The sequence below is a fragment of the Leucoraja erinacea genome, unplaced genomic scaffold, assembly GCF_028641065.1.
Source record: "Leucoraja erinacea ecotype New England unplaced genomic scaffold, Leri_hhj_1 Leri_478S, whole genome shotgun sequence".
In the NCBI taxonomy this organism is placed as follows: domain Eukaryota; kingdom Metazoa; phylum Chordata; class Chondrichthyes; order Rajiformes; family Rajidae; genus Leucoraja; species Leucoraja erinaceus.
In genome coordinates, this window is record NW_026576379.1 from 69,471 (window position 1) to 90,512 (window position 21,042).

Below are 21,042 nucleotides of genomic sequence, written 5' to 3' on the forward strand. Positions count from 1 at the left end.
CGCATAACAATGGAGCCATGGAGTCATAGTCGTAGAGTAATTGTGCAAGAATAGTTAGAGAGCCACAGCGCCGTAGCAACACCGTCGTAAAGTCATAACGTTCACAATCACAGATCTATGGAGATAGAGACAAATAGCCATAGTCACGGAGACTTAGTGTCAAAGAGGCATAGAGGCTTTGAGTCAAAGAGACATATGGACATAGAGACATAGAAGCACAGAGCCATGGAGCAATAGAGACATAGTCATAGACAGAGATACACAAAGTCATGGTCATAGAGCCATAGCAAGAGTCATAATCATAGAGTTACAGAATTATATTCAGAGAGACATAGAGACACAGAGACACAGATACATAGAGACATATAGACATATAGACATAGAGACACAGATAAACAGAGCCACAGTCAGAGAACCGCAGTCGCAGTCACAGTCACGGAGCCACAGTCACAGAGCCACAGTCACAGAGCCACAGTCACAGAGCCACAGTCACAGAGCCACAGTCACAGAGCCACAGTCACAGAGCCACATTCACAGAGCCACAGTCACACAGAGCCACAGTCACAGAGCCACATTCACAGAGCCACATTCACAGAGCTACAGTCACAAAGCAATAATCATATGTTCCAAGTCATATATCATATTCATAGCCGTACAGTCATGTATTCCTTGGATCACGAACATCAGTTCTCATAGCATAATTAAGCGATTTGGCCCATCATGGCTGTACTATAATTATATTTCAACCACATTCCCCTGCCATCGCCTCATAAACTCTGACACCCTTACTAATCAAAAATCTGTCAAACGCTGCCTTACAGATATCAATGTTCTTGACATCCACAGCCTTCTGTGGCAAAGAATTCCACAGATTCACCTCTCTCTGACAAAATGCATTCCTTCTCATCTCCTTTCTTAAGATACATCTTTTTATTCTGAGTCTATGGCTTCTGGTCATAGACTCTCCCAGTTTTCCCAAAGTCTGCAAATTTGCTAATGTTACTTTGAATCCCTTCAGCTAAATCATAGATGTATATTGTAAATAGCTGCGGTCCCAGCACCGAGCCTTGCGTAACCACAATATTCACTGCCTGCCATTCTGAAAGGGACACGGTAATTCCTACTCTTTGTTTCCTGTCTGCCAACCAATTTTCTATCCATGTCAGCACTCTACCCCGATATCATGCGCCCTAATTTTGTCCACTAATCTCCAATGTGGGACCTTATCAAACTTCAAAATGGTGAGTTCTTGTTTAATCTTACTATTTTACTTCGGAGTCACGTCAGTGACTACGGAAGATTTTAAAGCTATGTGATTTCAAGCCGTGGAACAGTCCATGCTTCACTCACTGCCGTAGTCATTCAAGGGAGGAAGTATGTTATTGTATTCAGACATGCATCCAATTCAGGCAATAACTATTTATTTTACAAAATAATCCTCCCTATGGCTAAATATATTGCAGAATTCAAACTTGATTCTGCAATACCGCATGTTTGGTTATTGGCTTATTATAAAGAATTGGAAGGTCTTTCTCTAGACCATCATGCTGTTGCCAGGATATGGTCCATAGGCACTTCCTTGTCTCTAGCTGCCGGTGTTGCTGTTGCCCTTGTGGATAGAAACTGAAGGTGTCAGTATCCGCCCCCAGCAGCTCCCAAGCCTGTCTGAGTCATCTATCGATGGTTAGTGCAAATACTCGGCCATTAGGCTGATTGTGGCTCCCCATAGTGCGAATTTACTTCCTCGTAAGTTTCAGTAGTTGTAAGGTATAATAGATGGTGTGTCATTACACATGGTCGGGTGTTAGTTGGGTATATCTGGAATTCCAAATTTTGTCCTGATGTTCATGGTTTATCTTGTTTAACAAGCTCTAATATGCGAAGTTATCTTTTCTGGAGATGCCATTATTTATCCCAGTCTCAGTTTATGTAGAACTGGACCCCTAGATATCAGACCAGACTATCAGCATACTGTTTATATAATGTCCCCCCCCCCCCCCCCCAAGGGACAGGGATATTCCTGGTCCCCTAGCAATGTTAGTGCAACACTGACGTCCCAGATCTGGGAGTATTCCCTCTAGGCGGGTTGATGTTAAAATAATCCTCATAAGTTTGACAACTAGAGAGCGAGGTCCCATGGAAAGTTGTCGTGGCGCCTGCAACCAGCAAGCTGACAGGGCACTCTTGAATAATTATAGTACTGCAGCGCAGTCCTTCATCTATATGATGGCTGGATAGGAATACTCAGGACGTTGGTGGTTTTAGCTGTATTATACGCTACACCAGTCCTTGTTGATTCTTGATAGGCCGCCGTGATCATGCTCATGATATTGTCCGCCAGCCCGGATCAAGCATGGTGGACAATGGTTCAGAGACAAGTCCGAGACCACAGGGATCCATGGCTGTGTAGGCCAATCAGGAACTTTGAAGACACTTGATGTTGAGTCCATATGTGTTTTCGCTTATGATCCGACTGATGAGGCAGGAGGGATAAACATTGTAAACAATTATTCACCATTCAGCGAGTGACGTCCATTACTACTGCCCCAAGTGTGGTTCTCATGCGGCATATGTTGCTAACTGGTGATTGGGTCTAGATGCAAGTGGATCGATATCTGATGTTCCTCTTGTGGTAATATCAGCATCTTTTTTGTGGTCCAACAGTCATTCGGTGATGTGATTGAATTTTCTGACCTGGTGTGTGCCTCAGTATTCAGCTTACCTGGTAGGTAATTTTGCTGATAGTCAAATATGTATGTTAATTCACCATAGCCACATATATTGGCCAGATTGACACATGGTATCGATCTTTTCTCCCATATGATTAATATATGCCACCACTGCGATATTATCAATTCGTAGGCGGACATGCAGATGGTGCATTGTTAGCAGTAGGCTTTTAGCCCATAAAACGCACCCAACGACAGTGTTATTAGTAATTAATTTTGTTGTAGGCTTCCACCAAGGCTGCTTTACTCTTTGTCAATGTTACAGACATATGGATAACGTTAATTGGAAATCCCAGAAAGTCCAGTTGTGGATGCAGTCAACATAGATTTATCTGGATGGAGATGACCCCAGAGTTCCACCCTATGTTTAGTAGGTAAAACTGCTGATTTAGCTAGATCCAGGGTTTTCCCCCCACAATTGATATATCATCAAGATATGCCATGACAATATGTTTTTGTGTCTAATACTGCCAAAGCCCGTTTTAATACCTTGGTGAAAGTCTTGGGGCTGAAGTTAGTGCATTAGGCAATGCTATACCCTGCCATTGTTGCCCCATCCAGTTAAGTTTTTGGAATCGACAATGATCCCTCCATGTCTCTCAAAACAAGTGTAATATGTCGACAGTTAGTACAGGTCGTACACCGTTGTGTTCTGGAAGGAACCCGATCCACCTACTTACCTGGTTGCCGGTGGTATGTCCCTTTCTTCAATTTCTCCCTCTTTTGCGGAAGAGGCGCCGGAGTGCGGGGTTGGCACGTTTTCCATGAGGGTCGCTCTGGGCCTTGGCTCCGCGACCCTCGAGCTTTCACCAGCGTCCTGGTTGATACCTGCTTGTGGATAATAGGGGTGCTGTCGTTGCAGATGGCGCTTGTCATCTCTGTACCATCGTCAGGGCGAGCAACCAATGATATGCCCGCTGTCCGAATTTTTGAAATCTTCTGTAGTTTGACCTCCTGGGTTTTTGTGTCAGTCCCAACTGTACCCCCAGATCGCATTGTTTGCAGCAGGCATTTTTAATGAAGTAAAGTTCACATGAGGCCTATACTTTGCGTAATTTCGTTGCCTGTCACTGCAGAAGATGTAAGTACAGGTAGTCGATGTTGGCCGCCAGACTGGTCTGTAGTGGTACTTTTCGGTGATCCGTAATATTGGTGATCACTCCTAGTACCTACTTAGGATTCTGCACCCCCTGCACATTGCTGTTTTCGTCAGAGATGTCCCCTTCATCCGGACCAGTCCAGCCCTGGTCCACAACGCACTCCTCTATCGGGGGAGATGCATTGTTTTACAGCCCTCGATAAGGTGCTGTTGTGGGATTGCGAAGACTCCCGTAGTGTGCTTGCTCCGTCTCCCGGAGCAAGTCACGGGCGGACCTCTGCTGCACTCAGGCAGCGCATCCACCCGGCCGGACTCAGATGAGTTTGATCGGCCGGCCTGAATCCTGTTGGGCTTCGCCTCCAGCCTGCTGCGCTGCTTAGAGCAGTACGACTCATGGCGCTGGATTCAGCTTGTAGTCAGTGAGTGGACCTTAGTAACCAGCCAACGGTCACGTTCACTAACCTTGGGCACCGCGTCCTCCTGGCCGGACTCCCTTAGTCTATCGGACGTACCGGATCCTGCCTGTCTCCAGCCCGCCGTGTTGTTTCCAGGTATACAGATCGCGGTGCTGGGCTCAGCCTTCGCTGGTCGTATTCGGCTGTCGGCTGCCGGAAACTTCCTAGTTCCTCACAGCCTGCGGTCCTGGAACCGTTGTTTGCCCATGGCTGAGGGCTGCCGGAACCTTCCTAGTTCCCCGCAGCCTGCGGTCCTGGAACCGCTGTTTGCCCATGGCTGTGAGCTGCAGGAACTGTCCCTAGTTCCCCGCAGCCTGCGGTTCTGAAACCACTGGGCGTTCGTGGTTGTTGGCTGCCGGGACCTGCCTGGTTCTCCGCAGCCTACGGTCCTGGAGCCGCTGGACGTCCGTGTTTGTTGGCTGCGGGACCGGCCAGGGTCCCCGCAGCCTGCGGTCCTGGATCCGCTGGGCGTCCGTGAGCCGCTGGACGTCTGTGGCGTCGGCTGTCGGGACCTACCTTGTTCCCCGCAGCCTTCTGTCCTGGAGCCGCTGGTTGCCCGTGGCCGCCGGCTGTCGGGACCTACCTGGTTCCCCGCCGGTAGTCCGTGGCTGCCGGCTGCGTGGAACTACCTGTTTCCCTGCGGCAGCCTACGGTACTGGAGCCGCTGGACGTCTCTGGTGTCGGTTGCCGGGAACAGCCTTGTTCCCCGCGGCAGCCTGCGATCCAGGTCCGATTTTCTTCCCCTTATCCAACGTGCTGTAACATAAAGCACAGCAAGGGGAAGAAATACAACTTCAATTTTTCTTACATGTGTAGGTCCGTTAGAATTTTACCCGCTGGAGCGTTCCACCCCCGCCCGTCGCTGTTGCACTGCGTGAAACGCAATCCGCGCAAGCGTGCTAGCGGGGTCTTCCCGTAGTCACTCACGTGACTCCGAAATAAAATTCGTGTTTTCTCTCCCCGACGTTCGTAAAAAGTGGGAAAATATTAGCTACCATCCAATCCGCATGAACGGATGCTGAATCTTTTGAACATTGGAAAATTATCACCAATGCGTCCACGATTTCTAGAGCAACTTCCTGAACTACCCTGGGATGCAGACCATCAGGCCCTGTGGATTTATCAGCCTACAGTCCCATCATTCTACGAAACACCAATTCTGCCTAATGTGGATATACTTCAGTTCCTCCGTTACCCCAGATCGTCTGGCCACTAGTATATCAAGAAGATTATCTGTGTCCTCCTTAGTGAAGAAGGATCCAAAGTTCAACGCATCTGACATTTCCTTGTTACCGATAATAAATTCACCTTTTTCAGTCTTCAAGATTTTTTCATCATCACATGCCTAAATAAGCATTTACTATCCTCCTTTATATTCTTGGCTAACTTACCTTCGTACCTCAACTTTTTTCCACGTAATCCCTCTTCAGTTATCTTCTGTTGCTCTTTAAACATTACCCAATCCTCTTGCCTCTTCATCTTTTCTACATTGTAACTCGTCTCGTTTATGTATATACTGTCCCTGACGTCCCTAGGCAGCCACTGTCGCCCCTTACTCACCTTGGAATCTATATATATCTTTGGAATTAACTGATCCAGCACCTTCTGTATTATGCCCAGAAATACCTGCCATTGTTGTTCCACTGTCATCCCTGCTAGGGTATCTTTCCAATGAACTTTGGCCAGCTCCTCCCTCATGGCTCCATTATTCGACTGCAACACTGACACGCCCGATTTACTCTTCTCCCTCTCCAATTATAGATTGAATTTGGTCAATATTATGGTCAAATTTGGACAATATTATGGTCACTACCTCCTAATGGCTCCTTAACCCCAAGTTCCCTATCATATCCGGTTCATTGTATAACACTAAATCCAGAATTGCCTGCTGCAATACATGCTGCTCTAAGAATCCATCACAGATTCATGATGTCAACATAGCTTCGTGAAGGCAAGGTCTTGCCTGACAAATTTGTTCATATTATTTGAAGAAATATATAGCAGGACAGACAAAGGAGAACCAGTAAATGGTGTTTACCAAGACTTTCAGAAAGCATTTTTATAAAGTGCCGCACGCGAGGCTGCTAAGGAAGATGAGAGCCCATGGCATCAACGGGCAGATACATGGATAGCAGGTTAGCTGCTTTTCCAAAGGCAAAAGTGGCAATAAAGGAACTTTTTCTGGTTGGCTGTCATTGACTATTGGAGTTCAGCACGGGTCGGTGCTGGGGCCGCTACTCGTCACGTTGTATATTAATGGTTTGGACGCGTGGATTGAAGGCTTTGTGGCCAGGTTTGTGGATGTTACGGAAAAAGGTAGAGTGGCATTTAGTGTAGAAATTGTTGGGACCATGCAGAATGACTTAGACAGGTTGGGATAGTGGAGAGAGAATTGGCAGATGGAATATAGTAACGCAAAGTGCGGAGCCATGCTCTTTGATAGCAGGAATAAACATGTAGACTATTTTCTAAAGGTAGAGAGGGTTAAGATAACGGAGGTACTAAGGGACTTGGGAGTGCTGGTGAAAGATTCCCAAAAAGTTAATCATCGTCGAAATGGTAGTAAAGAAAGCAAACTCAATGCAAGCATTGATTTCAAGAAGGCTTGTATACAAAAATAGGGATGGAATGCTAAAGTTCTATAAGATGCTGGTCAAACCGTGTTTGGAATATTGTGAGCAATTTTAGGCACCATATCTGAGGAAGGATGTGCCAGCGCTGGAGAGTTTCCAGAGCAGGTTTACAAGAATGATTCCAGAAATTAGTATCGTAACATGTGATGAGCGTTTGTCAGCACTAATCCTGTACTCGCTGGAGCTTAGAATAATTTAGAAGAGTTTTGCCAACCTGCTATCTATGCTAGTATATGGCGTTTTGATACCATGAGTTCTCATCTTACTTAGCAGACTCGCGTCTGACACCTTATATAGGGCTTCCTGGAAATCCAGGTAAACAACATCCACTGATTATCCTTTGTCTGTCCAACCATTTACTTCTTCAAACGGTTACAGCAGATTTGTCAGGCAAGATATCTCCTTCGCAATGCCATGATGACTTCACCACATTTGATCATGAAGTTCTAAGTGCTCCGTAACCTCATCCTTTGTATTGTACTGTAAAATCGTTCCAACTACTGGTCAGACTAACTGGCCTGTATTTTCCACTCTTCTGCTTTGCGCCCTTCTTGGACAATGGGGTATTATTCCACTCGCCAGGAACCACTCCTGACTAGTGATTTTTTGAAATATTACTATTAATGCATCGACAGTCTCTGAAGCCACCTCATTCAGAACACTGGGGTGCAGTCCATCTAATCAGGTGAGATCTAACTTTAGTCCATTCTGCTTCCCAAGCACCTTCTCCTTAGTTTAGCTACTCCACCAACTTCCACCCCAAGACTCTCTTGAAGTTCAGGCACTTGGCTGTGTGCAGACTGATGCAAAAAAATAATTCAATTCGTCTGCCATTTCTTTATTCTGAATTATCACTTCTGCATTATTTTCCAGCTGTCCATCGCCCAATCTTGCCTTTTTATTACTCGTTATGTATCTGAAGAAACTCTTGCGATCTTCTTTTGGCGAGCTTACGTTCATATTGTTTTTTCCCTCCATATAGCCTTTTTAGCTACCCTCTTTTGTTCTCTAAATGTTTCCCAATCCTCTGGCTTCCCATTGATCTTTCCCATACATTATATTTTAGATTAATGCTGCCCTTGGCTTCCCTTGTCAGCCACCATCCCCTCATTCTCTCCCTAGAATCGTTATTCCACTTTGGAATGAAATGATCCTGCATCTCCTGAATTATTCTTAGAAATTCCTGCCATTGCTCTTCCACCTTCATTGCTGTTAGGTCCCTTTCCTGTCAACTTTGGCCAGCTCTTCCCTCATGCCTCTGTATTCCCCTTCACTCTGCTGTAATACCGGCATTACATATTTCACCATTCCCATTCAAATTGAAAGTTTGAATCTTATCATATTGCGGTCGTTACAACCTAGCAGTTCCTTTACCGTGAGCCCACTTGTTAAATCCAGTTCATTACACAGCACTAAATCCAGAATTGCCTTTTCCCTTGTTGGCTGCACTTCAAATTGATCCGATAAACCACGGAGGGAACGGACAATGAGCCACCACGTGCCAGGATGCTCCCCACTCCACCAACAGGAAGGAAACGCAGATGCAATGGCAATGGGAGTGAAATCAAAATGCAAGGAGCTGTTTGGCTTGGGCTGCCCTGTGCTTGAAACTGCAATGACAATGGAAATGAAATGAAAATGCAATGAGCTGTTCGGCCTGCTCTGTGCTTGATACTGCAATGGAAATGGAAATGAAGTGAAAATGCAATGAGCTATTTGGCCTGCCCTGTGCTTGAATGTGAGATGGAAATGCCATGAAATGTCGTTTGGATTGCCTGAAACCACTCATTTCTGGCCACAATGCCGGGAAACCAAACCCATTTCCCCAAAATGCCACATTAGTCCAGGAGACACATTTTGGCCCAAAAGACCCGTGCCAGGCTAGGAAAAGACCAGAAAAATGCCTTTCACTGAGATTTCACTGACGATTTTAAAGAGTACTTCGGCCCATCAGACATGTAGTAACCAAGAAGGAGCCCCTTCAGTCCATCAGTAAGTATTCCCCCTGCAATTATTACACCTCACCCCAGTATTTTCTCCCTCCCTTCATTGGCTCGATGTGAGATACAGGCCGTGATATACTTTCCTCCTTCAATGCTGTAAGCTGCAGAAAAAGGTAAAACATATCTAAAATTCATTCTCCACCCTGTCCCCGTTCTCACTCACAGTCTTTCATCTGAGAACCCAGCCCACCAGACCTGAGTGACTGAGCTGCCAGCCTACCAGGCCTGAGTGATTGAGCTGCCAGCCCACCAGACCTCAGTGACTGCCTGCCAGCCAACCAGGCCTGAGCAACTGAGCCGCTAGCCGTATAATCCATACGACACACAATGTCCACACTAGACCTCTGGAAACCAGTCCCTTCGGCCCACAATAATGCATTGGGGGACCAGCCCTCCCATGTGAACATGGTACCCAACGGGTTCCACTTAGTCTAGTACAAAATATTGCCATTTGAAAGGAGCTCCAGAATACCCTGCACCCTCTCAAGCCATTCCTACCCCCACACACACACTTCCCTCCGACACGGACACGGAGCAATCGCCGGCCCCACCTTTTTTGGTTAAACATCTATTTCCTTCGGGTGTTTTCTTTTATTTCCACCTTAGCCATTACCGTACTTTTTCGATAGCGGCCTTGACCCGTCTGATGTCATCCTTCGACGTGCAGCTGGCCTCGGCCCGCACCGGTCTACCGGACATGCTGTCTGTGCGTGTGTGTTTGTTTGGCGGAGGGGAGAGGCGGCGGCACCAAGAGCGAGTGAAAGTATCGATCATAGAGCGGAATAGGTGACATTTCGGGTGGAGACCCTTCTTCTGACTGACAGTCTAGGGGAAGGGAAACAGGAGATATAGGCATTCATCATTTTGTCCTTAGTACCGTCTATATATCTTGTTCCACTTTTCCATGGCTCAGTCTAAAGAAGCGTCTCGACCCGAAATTTCACCTATTCTCTATGATCGATATTTTCGTCCGTCTGTCCGCTCATTTGCTCGCCCTTGGATTAAATAGCGCAGGATAAAGCTGCGAATTCACGCACAGGATGGAAAGTGAAAACTAGGGGGACGCTGTCCCCTGCGTACCCCCCCCCCCCCCCCCCCCCCCCCCCCCCCCCCCCCCCCCCCCCCCATTTCGATCACTGCCTGTACTCCTAGTTCCTCCTGCTCAACGACATTCCTTACCTACCTGTGATACCACTTTCAGAGACTTTCAATTATTCCTCGGTCCCACGGGTCTACAAGACCCTATTTGCCTGTGATCCCACCGTCAAGGAACGATTTACCTGGGCTCCTAGATCCATCTGTTCAACAATAATCCCTATCTAACTGCGACGCCACCTTCAAGGAATTATTTAGCTGCGCTCAGAGACCCATCTGTACAACAACAAACTCTATCCACCTGTGACACCACCTTCAATGGACTATGTAACTGTGCTCTTAGATTCCACTGCTCTACAAAAATCCCTATTAAACTAATTCTCCACTTGCAGCCTGTGCTCTTCAATCCCTCTACTCTACTACACTCCGCAGAGCTGAGTAGATCCTGCCCATTTTGGAATTTTCAAAATGTAGCACCTCATGTTTTGTGTGTATGTGAATGTTTTATGGCCATATTTGTTGTTCCAGAACATTATTTGGCTTCATTCAATTTGATTTAGTTTAATTTAATCCAGCTGAGTTTGGTTCATATCCCTCCGTACAACACCACTCCCAATCAAGATCTGACTCCACCTTCAGGGAACTATGTACCTGCACTCCAGGATCCCTCTACTCTATACCAATCCCAATGATGCCACTTTCAGTGAAAGCTCTACCTGCATTTCAAGATCCCTCTGTTTTACTACTTTCCCGGTCTTCCTGTGATGGTACATTTGGTGAAATATGTACCTGTACTCCAAGATCCCTCTACTCAACAACATTCCCTACCTACCTGTGACACCGCTTTCAGGGAATTGTGTCCAATTACCCCTATGTCCCACTGGTGTACAGGTTTCCAGGTTTCCTTTATTGTCATTGAGACCGAAGTCTGAACGAAATTTCGTGCCTGCAGTCATACATACATACAATACAATAGAAAAAACCACAATAAACACATATTAACATACACCACACTGAGTCCACCTAGCACCTCCTCACTGTGATGGAGGCAAAAGTCTTAGATACAACATCCATCTTCCTGCAACACCACCTTCATGGACCTAAGTAACTTCGTACCGAGATCCCTCCGCTCTACAACAATCCCCTTTAACATATGTTTCCACATTCAGAGAACTATATGCATGTGCGCCTCAATCCCTCTGCTCTACAACACTACCCAGAGGTGTGTAGATCCTGCCCATTTGGAATTATCAAAATGTAACACCTCACGTTTTTTTGTGCATGTTAATGTTTTATGGCCATATTTGTTGTTTCAGAACTTCCGCCGCCACCGACTATCTCCAAGACTCCTGACTATCCCGTGTACGTGCCTGGGGAATCCATCACCATCACGTGCGCTAGTTCACGGCGGGACACGGCGGGAAGGTTTCAGTTGAGAAAAGACTCAAACCTTCTCACCAGCAGCGCGGGAAGTGACACGACCTTCAACCACCGGGTCACAAACTTAAGGGCAGACGTGGCCAACACCTACACCTGTGTCATATCGGTGCAAGTCTCCGCTCGGTGGCTCCCTTCCGCTCCGAGCCGTGCGATCCACATTCGTGTCATTGGTCAGTCACACACGCCACCGTCATGGTATATATTCAGGGGGGATTATGCTGCATAGTGTGATGGTGCAGGGTACATTGGTACAAATAAACATTGGTAATAGTTTCGTCCCGTCTACTTTAGTTTAGTTTAGTTTACTTCAGTTTAATTTAGTTTAGTTCCTTTCATTTTGCTTGGTTTTCCAATTTAATCCAGTTCAGTTCTGATCCCTCTCCCCAACACCTCTCCGTATTGAGCTGGGACTGCACCTTCATGGAACTAAGTACCTGCCATCCTGGATCCCTCTACTCCATAACATTCCTTATCTAATTGTGAAGCAGGTTTCAGGGAACGATGTGCCTGCGATTCTATACATCTCTGCTCTGTAATAATCCCTATGAATCAATTACGACACTTTCAAGGACAGATGCACCTGCACTTCTAGATCACTCTGCTCTCCTACATTCCCAACCATCCTTTGACGCGTTTTAGGGATGTAATTAACTGCGCTCCGAGATCCCTCGGCTCTACAATACTCCCAAATCACCCGTGTTGCCACTTTAAGGAAACTGTGTCCATTTACTCCTAGATTCCTCTGCACAATAAAACTTCATTTCCAACTCCAACGCCACATCCAAGGACAAATGTAGCTGCGCTCGTAGATCCCTCTGCTCTACAACATCGCCCCAGAGCTGCTCTACAACATTTCCCAGAGCTCTACCATTCACTATGTAGGACGTGCCCATGATGGACTTTCCAGAACGCAACGCCACCCATGTTTCTGTGCATGTAGATATTTTATGTCGATGTTTTTCGTTGCAGAACGCCCGCGTCCACCGACTCTCTCCAAGATTCCTGATTATCCTGTGTATGTACCTGGAGAATCCATCATCCTCACGTGCGCTAGTCCACGGCGAGAAACGGCGGGGAGGTTTCAATTAAGGAAAGATTCCGACCTTCTCACCAGCAGCACGGGAAGCGACACGACCTTCACCCACCGTGTCACAGGGTTAAGGGCAGTCGTTGACAGCACCTACACCTGCGTCATGTTGGTGCACGTCTCTGCTCGGTGGCTCCCGTCCCCTCCAAGCCCAGCGGTCCACATACGTGTCACAGGTTAGTCACACACGCCGTCGTCTTGGGATGTATTCAGGGCGGATTATAGTGCTTAATGTGATGGAGCTGGGAAACAAACCTGGGTGGATTTTTCCAGACTCCTTTCATTGTGATTATTTTCGTTCACTTTTGTTTTATTTAGTTGAGTCCAGCTCACATTAGTATCTACGGCTTAGTTTATCAAGTTCAAGTGTAATTCAATCCCGTTTAGTTTACTTCGGTGTGATTTAGTTCAGTTCCGCTCACTTTCTGTTACGATGCGATACGATAGAACCTAGAGAGCGAAATAGTCTGCCACAATCATGAACATTGGAACGATAGTACAGGTGGAAGATGGCGTCCTCCACCCCCACAGATTGCTAGGTCATCGAACTGCAGGCGGTGCAGTTTGGGTTTAACCAGTTGTCGCAGGTTCGTGAGCATTAGCTTCGCCAGGGGTTTCATGATGTGTAAAGTCAGCGCCACCGGTCAGCTCTTGTCGCAGGAGCTGGGACACGTCCCCTTTGGTACATGAACCAGGGCGGATGTCGTCCACATCACATGAACCCTCTCCTTGAGTACCCAAGGGCTGATACCAACGGGTCCCGCGGCTTTGCGTGGGTGTAGTCTGCACAGCTCTGCTGGAATATTTGGCTAACATCAGTTCGATTCAATTTAATTTAATCCTATTAGTTTACTTAAATTTGTTTAATTTAGTGCAGCCCCTTTTATTTTGTTTGGCTTCATTCAATTTGATTTAGTTTAATTTAATCCAGCTGAGTTTGGTTCATATCCCTCCGTACAACACCACCCCCAATCAAGATCTGACTCCACCTTCAGGGAAATAGTACCTGCACTCCCGGATCCATCTACTCTACAACAATCCCTATGGTGCCACTTTTAGTGAAAGCTCTACCTGCATTTCAATATCCCTCTGTTCTACTACATTCCCTGTAATCCTCTGATGGTACATTTGGTGAAATATGTAGCTGTACTCCAAGATCTCTCTACTCAACAACATTCCCTACATACCTGTGACACCGCTTTCAGGGAATTGTGTCCAATTACCCCTATGTCCCACTGGTGTACAGGTTTACAGGTTTCCTTTATTGTCATTCAGACCGAAGTCTGAACGAAATTTCGTGCCTGCAGTCATACATACATACAATACAATAAAAACCCCAACAATAAACACATATTAACATCCACCACAGTGAGTCGACCTATCACCTCCTCACTGAGATGGAGGCAAAAGTCTTAGATACAACATCCATCTTCCTGCAACACCACCTTCATGGACCTAAGTAACTGCGTACCGAGATCCCTCCGCTCTACAACAATCCCTTTTAACCTATGTTTCCACATTCAGAGAACTATATGCCTGTGCGCCTCAATCCCTCTGCTCTACAACACTACCCAGAGGTGTGTAGATCCTGCCCATTTGGAATTTTCAAAATGTAACACCTCACGTTTTTTCTGTGCATGTGAATGTTTTATGGCCATATTTGTTGTTTCAGAACTTCCGCCGCCACCGACTATCTCCAAGACTCCTGACTATCCCGTGTACGTGCCTGGAGAATCCATCACCATCACGTGCGCTAGTTCACGGCGGGACACGGCGGGGAGGTTTCATTTGAGGAAAGACTCCAACCTTCTCACCAGCAACACGGGAAGTCACACGACCTTCAACCACCGGATCACAGACTTAAGGGCAGACGTGGCCAACACCTACACCTGTGTCATATCGGTGCAAGTCTCCGCTCGGTGGCTCCCTTCCGCTCCGAGCCGTGCGATCCACATTCGTGTCATTGGTCAGTCACACACGCCACCGTCATGGTATATATTCAGGGGGGATTATGGTGCATAGTTTGATGGTGCTGGGAAAGAAACATTGGTAATAGTTTCGTCCCGTCTACTTTAGTTTAGTTTAGTTTACTTCAGTTTAATTTAGTTTAGTTCCTTTCATTTTGCTTGGTTTTCCAATTTAATCCAGTTCAGTTCTGATCCCTCTCCACAACACCTCTCCGTATTGAGCTGGGACTCCACCTTCATGGAACTAAGTACCTGCCATCCTGGATCCCTCTACTCCATAACATTCCTTATCTAATTGTGCAGCAGGCTTCAGGGAACGATGTGCCTGCGCTTCTATATATCTCTGATCTATAATAATTCCTATCAATAAATTACGACACGTTCAGGGACCGATGTACCTGCACTACTCGATCACTCTGCTCTCCTACATTCCCAACCATCCTTTGACGCGTTTTTAGTGATGTACGTAACTGCGCTCCGAGATCCCTCGGCTCTACAATACTCCCAATCCACCGGCGTTGCAACTTTAAGGAAACTGTGTCCATTTACTGCTAGATTCCTCTGCACAACAAAACTCCTTATCCACCTGCAACGCCACCTCCAAGGACAATTGTAGCTGCGCTCGTAGATCCCTCTGCTCTACAACATCGCCCCAGAGCTGCTCTAAAACACTCCCCAGAGCTCTACCATTCACTATGTAGGACGTGCTCATGATGGACTTTGCAGAACGCAACACCATCCATTTTTCTGTGCATGTAGATATGTTATGGCGATGTTTTTCGTTGCAGAACGCCCGCATCCACCGACTCTCTCCAAGATTCCTGATTATCCTGTGTATGTGGCTGGAGAATCCATCATCTTCACGTGCGCGAGTCCACGGCGAGAAACGGCGGGGAGGTTTCAATTAAGGAAAGATTCCGACCTTCTCACCAGCAGCACGGGAAGCCACACGACCTTCACCCACCGTGTCACTGAGTTAAGGGCAGTCATGGACAGCACCTACACCTGCGTCATGTTGGTGCACGTCTCCGCTCGGTGGCTCCCGTCCCCTCCAAGCCCAGCGGTCCACATACGTGTCACAGGTTAGTCACACACGCCGTCGTCATGGGATGTATTCAGGGGGGATTATAGTGCTTAATGTGATGGAGCTGGGAAACAAACCTGGGTGGATTTGTCCAGACTCCTTTCACTGTGATTATTTTCGTTCACTTCTGTTTTATTTAGTTGAGTCCAGCTCACATTAGTATCTACGGCTTAGTTTATCAAGTTCAAGTGTAATTCAATCTCGTTTAGTTTACTTCGGTGTGATTTAGTTCAGTTCCGCTCACTTTCTGTTACGATGCGATACGATAGAACCTAGAGAGTGAAATAGTCTGCCACAATCATGAACATTGGAACGATAGCACAGGTGGAAGATGGCGTCCTCCACCCCCACAGATTACTAGGTCATCGAACTGCAGGCGGTGCAGTTTGGGTTTAACCAGTTGTCGCAGATTTGTGAGCATTAGCTTCGCCAGGGAGTTCATCATGTGTGAAGTCAGCGCCACCGGTCTGCTCTTATCGCAGGAGCTGGGGCACGTCCCCTTTGGTACATGAACCAGGGCGGATGTCTTCCACATCACATGAACCCTCTCCAGGCTCAGACTCAGGCTGAGGTCGAAGCTATGCTGGAGGGCTCTGCACAGCTGGCTGGCACACGGCTTGAGTACCCAAGGACTGATACCAACGGGTCCCGATACTTTGCGTGGCTTGAGTCTGCACAGCTCTGCTGGAATATTTGGCTAACATCAGTTCGATTCAATTTAATGTAATCCTATTAGTTTACTTCAATTTGTTTAGTTTAGTGTAGCTCCTTTTATTTTGTTTGGCTTCATTCAATTTGATTTAATTTAATTTAATCCAGCTGAGTTTGGTTCATATCCCTCCGTACAACACCACTCCCAATCAAGATCTGACTCCACCTTCAGGGAAATAGTACCTGCACTCCCGGATCCCTCTACTCTACAACAATCCCTATGATGCCACTTGCAGTGAAAGCTCTACCTGCATGAGTATAGAAGCAGGGATGTAATGATAAAATTGTACAAGGCATTGGTGAGACCAAATCTGGAGTATGGTGTACAATTTTGGTCGCCCAATTATTTGAAGGATGTCAACAAAATAGAGAGAGTACAGAGGAGATTTACTAGAATGTTGCCTGGGTTTCAGCAACTAAGTTACAGAAATAGGTTGAATAAGCTTAGATCTTTATTCTCTGGAGCGTAGAAGGTTAAGGGGGGACTTGATAGAAGTCTTTAAAATGATGAGAGGGATAGACCGAGTTGATGTGGACAAGCTTTTCCCTTTGAGAATAGGGAAGATTCAAACAAGAGGACATGACTTCAGAATTAAGGGGCAGAAGTTTAGGGGTAATATGAGGGGGAACTTCTTTACTCAGAGAGTGGTAGCGGTGTGGAATGAGCCTCCAGTGGAAGTGGTGGAGGCAGGTTAATTGGTATCATTTAAAAATAAATTGGATAGGCAAATGGATGAGAAGGGAATGGAGGATTATGGTATGAGTGCAGGCAGGTGGGACTAAGGGAAAAACAGTTGTTCGGCACGGACTTGTAGGGCCGAGATGGCCTTTTCCCGGTCTGTAATTGTTATATGGTTATATGGTTATATGGTCGTCATGGGATGTATTCAGGGGGGATTATACTGCTTAGTGTGATGGAGCTGGGAAACAGACCTGGGTGGATTTGTCCAGACTCCTTTCATTGTGATCATTTTACTTCACTTCAGTTTTATTTAGTTGAGTCCAGCTCACATTAGTATCTACGGCTTAGTTTAGTAAGTTCTAGTTTAATCCAATCCCGTTTAGTTTACTTCAGTGTGATTTAGTTCAGTTCCGCTCACTTTCTGTTACGATGCGATACGATAGAACCTAGAGAGAGAAATAGTCTGCCACAATCATGAACATTGGAACGATAGCACAGGTGGAGGATGGCGTCCTCCACCCCCACAGATTGCTAGGTCATCGAACTGCAGGCGGTGCAGTTTGGGTTTAACCAGTTGTCGCAGGTGCGTGAGCATTAGCTTCGCCAGGGAGTTCATGATGTGTGAAGTCAGCGCCACCGGTCTGCTCTTACTGCAGGAGCTGGGACACGTCCCCTTTGGTACATGAACCAGGCCGGATGTCTTCCACATCACAGGAACCCTCTCCAGGCTCAAGCTCAGGCTCAGGTTTAAGCTATGCTGGAAACGTCTGCACAGCTGGCTGGCTGACGGCTTGAGTACCCAAGGGCTGATACCATCGGGTCCCGCGGCTTTGCGTAGGTGTAGTCTGCACAGCTCTGCTGGAATATTTGGCTAACATCAGTTTGATTCAGTTTAATTTAATCCTATTAGTTTACTTCAATTTGTTTAATTTAGTGTAGCCCCTTTTATTTTGTTTGGCTTCATTCAATTTGATTTAGTTTAATTTAATCCAGCTGAGTTTGGTTCACATCCCTCAGTACAACACAACTCCCAATCAAGATCTGACTCCACCTTCAGGGAAATATGTACCTGCACTCCCGGATCCCTCTACTCTACAACACTCCCTATGATGCCACTTTCAGTGAAACCTCTACCAGCATTTCAAGATCCCTCTGTTCTTCTACTTTCCCGATCTTCCTGTGATGGTACATTTGGTGAAATATGTACCTGTACTCCAAGATCCCTCTACTCAACAACATTCCCTACCTACCCGTGACACCGCATTCAGGGAATTGTGTCGCATGTCCCACTGGTGTACAGGTCGCACCTATGTCGCACTGGTGTACAGGTTTACAGGTTTCCTTTATTGTCATTCAGACGAAGTCTGAACGAAATTTCGTGCCTGCAGTCATACATACATACAATACAATAAAAAACCTCAATAATAAACACATTTTAACATCCACCACAGTGAGTCCACCTAGCACCTCCTCACTGTGATGGAGGCAAAAGTCTTAGATACAACATCCATCTTCCTGCAACACGACCTTCATGGACCTAAGTAACTGCGTACCGAGATCCCTCCGTTCTACAACAATCCTTTTTAACCTATGTTTCCACATTCAGAGAACTATATGCATGTGCGCCTCAATCCCTCTGCTCTACAACACTCCCCAGAGGTGTGTAGATCCTGCCCATTTGGAATTTTCAAAATGTAACACCTCACGTTTTTTCTGTGCATGTGAATGTTTTATGGCCATATTTGTTGTTTCAGAACTTCCGCCGCCACCGACTATCATTAAGACTCCTGACTATCCCGTGTACGTGCCTGGAGAATCCATCACCATCACGTGTGCTAGTTCACGGCGGAACACGGCAGGGAGGTTTCATTTGAGGAAAGACTCCAACCTTCTCACCAGCAGCACGGGAAGTCGCACAACCTTCAACCATCGGATCACAGATTTAAGGGCAGACGTGGCCAACACCTACACCTGTGCCATATCGGTGCAAGTCTCCGCTCGGTGGCTCCCTTCCGCTCTGAGCCGTGCGATCCACATTCGTGTCATTGGTCAGTCACACACGCCACCGTCATGGTATATATTCAGGGGGGATTATGGTGCATAGTGTGATGGTGCAGGGTGCATTGGTACAAAGAAACATTGGTAATAGTTTCGTCCCGTCTACTTTAGTTTAGTTTAGTTTACTTCTGTTTAATTTAGTTTAGTTCCTTTCATTTTGCTTGGCTTTCCATTTTAATCCAGTTCTGTTCTGATCCCTCTCCACAACACCTCTCCGTATTGAGCTGGGACTCCACCTTCATGGAACTAAGTACCAGCCACCCTGGATCCCTCTACTCCATAACATTCTTTATCTAATTGTGAAGCAGGCTTCAGGGAACGAAGTGCCTGCGCTTCTATATATCTCTGCTTATAATAATCCCTATCAATCAATTACGACACTTTCAGGGACCAATGTACCTGCATTCCTCGATCACTCTGCTCTCCTACATTCCCAACCATCCTGTGACGCGTTTTTAGGGATATAAGTAACTGCGCTCCGAGATACCTCGGCTCTACAATACTCCCAATCCACCCGTGTTGCCACTTCAAGGAAACTGTGTCCATTTACTCCTAGATTCCTTTGCACAACAAAACTCATTATCCACCTCCAACGCCACCTCCAAGGACACATGTACCTGCGCTCGTAGATCCCTCTGCTCTACAACATCGCCCCAGAGCTGCTCTACAACACTCCCCAGAGCTCTACCATTCACTATGTAGGACGTGCTCATGATGGACTTTCCAGAACGCAACGCCACCCATTTTTCTGTGCATGTAGATATTTTATGGCGATGTTTTTCGTTGCAGAACGCCCGCGTCCACCGACTCTCTCCAAGATTCCTGAATATCCTGTGTATGTACCTGGAGAATCCATCATCTTCACGTGCGCGAGTCCACGGCGAGAAACGGCGGGGAGGTTTCAATTAAGGAAAGATTCCGACCTTCTCACCAGCAGCACGGGAAGCGACACGACCTTCACCCACCGTGTCACAGAGTTAAGGGCAGTCATTGACAGCACCTACACCTGCGTCATGTTGGTGCACGTCTCCGCTCGGTGGCTCCCGTCCCCTGCAAGCCCAGCGGTCCACATACGTGTCACAGGTTAGTCACACACGCCGTCGTCATGGGATGTATTCAGGGCGGATTATAGTGCTTAATGTGATGGAGCTGGGAAACAAACCTGGGTGGATTTGTCCAGACTCCTTTCATTGTGATTATTTTCGTTCACTTCTGTTTTATTTAGTTGAGTCCAGCTCACATTAGTATCTACGGCTTAGTTTATCAAGTTCAAGTCTAATTCAATCCCGCTTAGTTTACTTCGGTGCGATTTAGTTCAGTTCCGCTCACTTTCTGTTACGATGCGATACGATAGAACCTAGAGAGCGAAATAGTCTGCCACAATCATGAACATTGGAACGATAGCACAGGTGGAAGACGGCGTCCTCCACCCCCACAGATTGCTAGGTCATCGAACTGCAGGCGGTGCAGTTTGGGTTTAACCAGTTGTCGCAGGTGCGTGAGCATTAGCTTCGCCAGGGATTTCATGATGCGTGAAGTCAGCGCCACCGGGCTGCTCTTATCGCAGGAGCTGGGACACGTCCCCTTTGGTACATGATCCAGGCCGGATGTCGTCCACATCACATGAACCCTCTTCTTGAGTACCCAAGGGCTGATACCAACGGGTCCCGCGGCTTTGCGTGGGTGTAGTCTGCACAGCTCTGCTGGAATATTTGGCTAACATCAGTTCGATTCAATTTAATTTAATCCTATTAGTGTACTTCAATTTGTGTAATTTAGTGTAGCCCCTTTTATTTTGTTTGGCTTCATTCAATTTGATTTAGTTTAATTTAATCCAGCTGAGTTTGGTTCATATCCCTCCGAACAACACCACTCCCAATCAAGATCTGATTGCACCTTCAGGAAAATATGTACCTGCACTCCCTGATCCCTCTACTCTACATCAATCCATATGATGCCATTTTCAATGAAAGCTCTACCTGCATTTCAAGATCCCTCT

The 21,042-nt window shown here is 46.6% G+C and overlaps 1 protein-coding gene across 1 annotated transcript in view; it reads left to right on the forward strand.

The window, feature by feature from the left end:
• Window positions 1-21,042, forward strand: part of LOC129693920 (uncharacterized) — a 53,409-nt gene that overhangs the window by 13,086 nt on the left and 19,281 nt on the right. The window contains exons 7-12 of the mRNA XM_055630653.1: window positions 11,331-11,624; window positions 12,424-12,717; window positions 14,214-14,507; window positions 15,297-15,590; window positions 18,740-19,033; window positions 19,833-20,126. Of these exons, the coding sequence (XP_055486628.1) occupies window positions 11,331-11,624; window positions 12,424-12,717; window positions 14,214-14,507; window positions 15,297-15,590; window positions 18,740-19,033; window positions 19,833-20,126 (1,764 nt within the window). The remainder of the gene's footprint in view (window positions 1-11,330; window positions 11,625-12,423; window positions 12,718-14,213; window positions 14,508-15,296; window positions 15,591-18,739; window positions 19,034-19,832; window positions 20,127-21,042) is intronic.